Source organism: Notothenia rossii, assembly GCF_949606895.1.
Source record: "Notothenia rossii genome assembly, contig: scaffold_163, whole genome shotgun sequence".
Classification (NCBI taxonomy): Eukaryota; Metazoa; Chordata; class Actinopteri; order Perciformes; family Nototheniidae; genus Notothenia; species Notothenia rossii.
Genome location: NW_027640329.1, coordinates 62,636 through 69,134, shown reverse-complemented (window position 1 = coordinate 69,134; position 6,499 = coordinate 62,636). Strand labels below are relative to the sequence as shown.

The 6,499-nt window shown below is 47.7% G+C and overlaps 1 protein-coding gene across 1 annotated transcript in view; it reads right to left on the bottom strand.

Annotated features, from left to right (window-relative positions):
- The window catches only part of inhbaa (inhibin subunit beta Aa), a 19,669-nt gene extending 13,402 nt beyond the window's left edge, over positions 1–6,267 (bottom strand). The window contains exon 1 of the mRNA XM_079694921.1: positions 5,702–6,267. Coding sequence (XP_079551047.1) covers positions 5,702–6,203 — 502 coding nt within the window. The 5' untranslated portion in view covers positions 6,204–6,267. The remainder of the gene's footprint in view (positions 1–5,701) is intronic.
- Between the last annotated feature and the right edge of the window lie 232 nt (positions 6,268–6,499).

Below are 6,499 nucleotides of genomic sequence, written 5' to 3'. Positions count from 1 at the left end.
CAGCAGCTTCAGGAGACATGGCAGCGTTTACTGAAAGCTGCAGAAACCAAACTCTGAAGAAATATCTGTGTGTGTCTTTATATCGCTCTCTTCTGTCTGTTTGGTTTACATTAGGAGGGATCAGCGGGCTGGGTCACACACACACACACACACACACACACACACACACACACACACACACACACACACACACACACACACACACACACACACACACACACACACACACACACACACACACACACACACACACACACACACACACACACACACACACACACACACACACACACACACACACTGTATGCAACAGCTCTAAGTCCTCACCATGCCTCAGAAATGTCACGTTTACTGACTTTACATAAGTTTTCTCTTCTGTTAGAAAAAGGGTATCTCTATTAGACACACCCCTCAGTGTGTTCTCCTCCCTCTAACCCTCACATGAAGAGTTTTAACGACAGCGTAAACGTTGAAGGTGGAGCTGAACAGTGGGCGTTAAATAATCCCTCAGTGAAGAATCTGCTGAGAGTCGACGCCCTGCTCGGCTTATTGGCACCACATGTGAGTCAGTGTTAGTAAACACACACACACACACACACACACACACACACACACACACACACACACACACACACACACACACACACACACACACACACACACACACACACACACACACACACACACACACACACACACACACACACACACACACAACATATGATCCTGAATCTGTGTAACGTTTGCCGGTAAACAAAAGTGGTGAGGACTCTTTAAAGTCTGACGGAGGAATGTTTTAAACGACAAACTCGCTCATCGTCAGCTGCAGGAAGGAGGAGAGACTACGGAAAATATGAAAAGATGCAACGTCCAGAAGAAGAAGAAGCTTTGGGGTTTTGGGAGGATCAAAGAGAAGAGACACATATTTTGGGAAGAAGAAGAAGAAGAAGTCGGTGAATGCATGAGCTCATCAGCTGGGAGGGTTCATGCATTGTTGGAGGAAACAAACACAACATCAGTCAGCATCTGGACGACACTGAGCTGCACTGATTTATTCAATATTTCCAGAATCTACTCATAATATTTTCAAGGAAAAACAGCCATGATTCCAGACTCTCAATCATTCTGTTGATCCTTTTGTTGTCAATTCAATGTTTAGGGGTTTGTTGGGTTTGAGGGGTTACGTCGTACGGTGGCCGACAGGTGCAAACACTCCAGAACATTTCCATTAGGAGTTACACAGCGTCAGAAAGGATGCAGATATAGAAACCCAAATGTTTAGAGAACACTCAGTAGCTTGAGGAGGCCAGGGGACACTAAAGAGCGACGCACACAGCTGGGAGACCAGGGGACACTAAAGAGCGACGCACACAGCTGGGAGACCAGGGGACACTAAAGAGTGATGCACACAGCTGGGAGACCAGGGGACACTAAAGAGTGACGCACAAAGCTGGGAGAGCAGGGGACACTAAAGAGTGACGCACACAGCTGGAGACCAGGGGACACTAAAGAGTGATGCACACAGCTGGGAGACCAGGGGACACTAAAGAGTGACACACACAGCTGGGAGACCAGGGGACACTAAAGAGTGACGCACACAGCTGGGAGACCAGGGGACACTAAAGAGCGACGCGCACAGCTGGGAGACCAGGGGACACTAAAGAGTGATGCTCACAGCTGGGAGACCAGGGGACACTAAAGAGTGATGCACACAGCTGGGAAACCAGGGGACACTAAAGAGTGACACACACAGCTGGGAGACCAGGGTACACTAAAGAGTGACACACACAGCTGGGAGACCAGGGGACACTAAAGAGTGATGCACACAGCTGGGAGACCAGGGGACACTAAAGAGTGACGCACACAGCTGGGAGACCAGGGGACACTAAAGAGTGACGCACACAGCTGAGAGACCAGGGGACACTAAAGAGTGACGCACACAGCTGAGAGACCAGGGGACACTAAAGAGTGACGCACACAGGCTAAAGGTGTTAGAAGCGACTACAGTTTGAAAAGCCGTCCACATGTATTTTCTGCATGTCTTGATTGATCAGAGTCTGTGAGGAAGCGGCACTGAGTGAAGTCTGAACACAGTGTGAGTATTCTCCGTCTGAAGACGACATGTTTCTGAGGACATGAAACACAAACTGTCTTCAGTTCCATGTTCTTGCCAGTTTACGTTGTTCATGAGCTGGATCTGTCACGTCTCTGCTGGGAAACAGAGAGCGTCCCTCATCTGGAACCTCGACTTTCACGGCATGTTTTCCGTCCTCCTCTACAAACCACACTTCTCTCTCGGGACAATAAAGTTTGATCTAAATTGAAGCTGAAGTGCCAGCAGTGAGCGTCGGGTTCCCAGGCCACTTTATTTATAATGAGAGAGCAGATAAGCAGAGAAACTCCGAACACCAGGAAACGCCAAAGAAAACCACAACGAGCCGTCTGAGCGTCCTTCAAAGACTCGTCCACTCCAGCTCCAGAGACTTGGATATACACAGCGTTATCTCAACGATGTGAACGTCTCCGTCTCTTGTAGATCTTTGATCAGGAAGGTGTACTGCACGGTTAGTTTACAAAGTGTTCATTGTATCTTTGTAACTCTGGCACAACAGTTTCCTTCAGGATGAATAAAGTCCTGTCTTATATCTTGTTTTATTTGTTTAAACGTTTAAACTGTTTGAACACAGAGGCTACGAACTCACAAGAGACAGAAGTTATATGTTTCCAATGTGGGACTCAACTCTCAGAAACGAAGCACACTGCACGCTAGGAGCAGAAGCAGAGGAAGGTATCGGAGGTTTGTGACAGAACAACGTAACTCAACAAATAACAGAGTAAACAACGTATTGTGACAAAACCACGTCGTAGATTTCATTCTGAATTGTTTCTTTCTAGTCTTTTAATTCCTCTAATGTGTGTCCTTGTCTTTTAATGCTGATGCAACATATCTAGTATCTTATCTTAGCGTAACGGAATAACGTAAGATAACGTAGCGGAAAAATGTAACAACTCAACATAACATACCTTACCGTCTGTAACGCTACAATGGAACATCGTAACATACCAACATGCATAATGTTACGATGTATGAGCGTAGCACTAACATACGTGACAAAGTAACTAATGTCTTTAAACAACAACCGTCCTTAGTTTATTTACTTATGATGCTCTTCACCTCCACTGTGATGTTCTCTGTTTCTCTCAGCAGAACAGAAACGTCTCTTTAGTGAAACTGAAGCTCGCCCGCTCTGACTCGCTTTAAAACCACATCACGTTCAGTAGCGGTCACAAAAAATATCCTATCAACAACTACTTCCTGTTTCAACTCATCAACATCCTCCAGTTTGTGTCCATAGTGAGTCTGGAGGAGGCGTTCAGGGACAGTTACTAAGGTGGGATTTGTGATTCTCTCTCTTCCCTCCAACCCGTCCCCTCGTTGCATTAAGAGCTGATGGATGTCTCGTTTAACCCTGAAGACAGAAGCAAACTAATATTTGCCATAAAGACCATCTGATCACATGATGAAGGAACAAAGGGAAGCCTCGGGGGAAACGTGCTAGGAGAAAGAAAAGAAAAAAGTGCTAATTATAGTTTATTTTCACATCTGACGGACGTCTTTGGGACGATGGTGGACGGAGCCAAAGTTCAGGGTTGCTGGTTTGAATCCTCCAGACAGAAGGGCCACCAGAATAGATCCAACAAAGTCTCTTCTGTCAGATGAAAGGGACGCAGGAATGTCGCTAATGATGTGTTCAATTAAGTCCAATTAGCCTAATTGTGCTCTGGGTTCATCTGCCCGCTGCACATGAACCGGGACGCAGGAGTCCAGACGGGAAAACACGGGACAGAAACGCTTTGTGTCCGTGTTGCTAAACGGAGGTCGACACTTCGCCTGCGCCAAGAATCCTTCGCCGTCGCTCAAAATAATTACCGAGGTCCCTGAACGCATCAGGTCATCGGACAAAAGCCGGGGCGCAAAGAATTCTCACAGGGAAATAACAACAGGTCTCATGAGAAGGGTTTCCTGCTCTGGAGCAGCACCAGGGCCCAGCGCAGAGCGTTAGCCTCTGTTAGCCCGCACGAGGCTAACGGACAGACCTCTGAAAGTACACGTTCTCTACCACTTGCTCCTCTTGGTCTTCTGTTGCCTCGAGTTCTTGGAAAAACGACAGAACGTGCTGCAGCTGCAGAAAGGATGCAGGTGTAGAAACCCAGATGTTCAGAAGAAACAAACAACTCACGCAGCGTTTAGAGAACACTCAGCAGCTTGAGGAGACATGGCAGCGTTTACTAAAAGCTGCAGAAACCAAACTCTGAAGAAGCTCAGACACAACGGAGACCATAGATATATATATTATGAAGCTGGACCACTGTCTCTGTTGTTGGAAACTCACCTCAAGTGTTCTGTGGTCTTACTTGAACAATGTGATCACATGACTCGTAGCTAACCTAGTCATTTCAGATATACGAACCAACTCTTACAGTTATGAGACAGACATCGTATTTCTGCCCTATAAATATCACAATGTTTCTCCTAAACCCTGAGTAGTATGTCCCGCCCACCTGTGACGGACAGGTGAGCTCACACCCTCTAAAGGCTGCAGGTCTTTAAAGGAGCACTAAGCAGCTGTTTGTATAATACATCTGATTCCCTGCTAACACGTTGGAAAGCAGAGTGGATCTCCTGCATGTGAGATGCATCATAAAGCTTCAAACCAATCAGAATGAACACAAACGCAGTTTCAATTACTTTGACGACTTCAATGCATTCACTGAAATGTCTGCCGTCGGTTTCCAGCTGCTCTAACCTGCAGTCTGTGACGTCACGTTAGAAGCAGACAAACAGCAGGTCAGGGTCACTTTTTGATGCTTTTGTTCTCTGGAGACTTTATAGGATATATTTCACTTTAAACTAAATATCCCTTTTCCTGCAGAAATGTGTTTCTGTGTTCTCTGGTTCTAGCCTCTATCCCCTCATCTGAGTCATCGTGGTGGAGGTAAAGCCACTCTGCGGTTGTTGGGAACTGATTTTGGAGCGAGATCAGCAGGAAGTCTGTTTAAAAAGTTGAAAAGACGACGAGTTGCCGGAGCCACGTCTCAGTGTGACCTTCACTGACCTCCAGGAAAGTCTGTAAACGCTCATTTTGATGATTTATTATTAAAAACACATGCGTCTGTATTTCCCTTTCCTTCCTCTCTTTCTCAGAATCGCTCTCTGTCGCTACCGTCTGTCTGAGTAGAGATCCAGCACACACACACACACACACACACACACACACACACACACACACACACACACACACACACACACACACACACACACACACACACACACACACACACACACACACACACACACACACACACACACACACACACACACACTTCTCCTCTGACTTTAGGTACATAATGAGGTATTCTTCTAAAACGGCAGGAGGATATTACAGAGGTGTGTGTGTGTGTGTGTGTGTGTGTGTGTGTGTGTGTGTGTGTGTGTGTGTGTGTGTGTGTGTGTGTGTGTGTGTATCTGATGGATTCGGCTGAGTGAGTACGCAGGTGGAATGAAGCAGGTGGACACACACACTTTAGTGCACACACATGTTTTTGACACACACACTCTCTCTCTCTCTCTCTCTCTCTTTCTCTCTCTCACTCTCACACTCTCACACACTCTCTCTCTCTCACTCTCTCTGTAACTCACCGGCCTCAGCGAAGGTGATGATCTCAGTTGTCTCGGTCGCCTCCTCTCCTCCGTCTCCCCCTCTGTTCCTCCCCCCTCTCTCTCCCCCTCTCCCCCCATCCTCCCCCCCCTCGATGTGCACGCTCCCGTCCTCCCCCACCCTCCCCACATGGAGCTTCTTCAGCGCGTTGATGAGCGCCGCCCGGGGAACCGGCCGGGTGATATTTGGTCTCTGCTGAAGGTGGAGCATGTTCAGAATGTGTCGCTTCACCGCCTCCACCACGTCCTCCCTCCCTTCATCTTCCTCCCCCCTCCTCACCCTCGCCAGGGCACATGAGGGGCATTCGGAGGGAGGAAGAAGGGAGTCTGGGGAGTCAGGAGAGACGTCAGGTGACTCTGGGTGATGCAGGACGGGCGAGGAAGAGGAGGAGGAGGAAGAGGCGCTGATTTGAAGGAGGAAAATCCAGCTGAGTAAGAGCAGCGCCGACATGCTGGCTCCTGATTGGCTGCTGCTGGGCGCCATGGTGATGAAGAAGATGAAGAAGGTGAGTGTGTGTGAGGAGGTTCCCTCTCGGTGTGTGTGAGGACGTTCTGTGAGAGGAGAGAGAGGGTTAGGGTTCCTTTAGAAATAAAGCAACTAGTTTACTCCTCACTAGAACCAAACATTGGACCATTAGAACCCTCAGAAGAACCTCCAGAACATCTAAAGGACCTTCAGAACATCTAAAGAACCTAGAACCCTCAGAAGAACCTCCAGAACATCTAAAGGACCTCCAGAACATCTAAAGAACCTATAACCCTCAGAAGAACCTCCAGAAC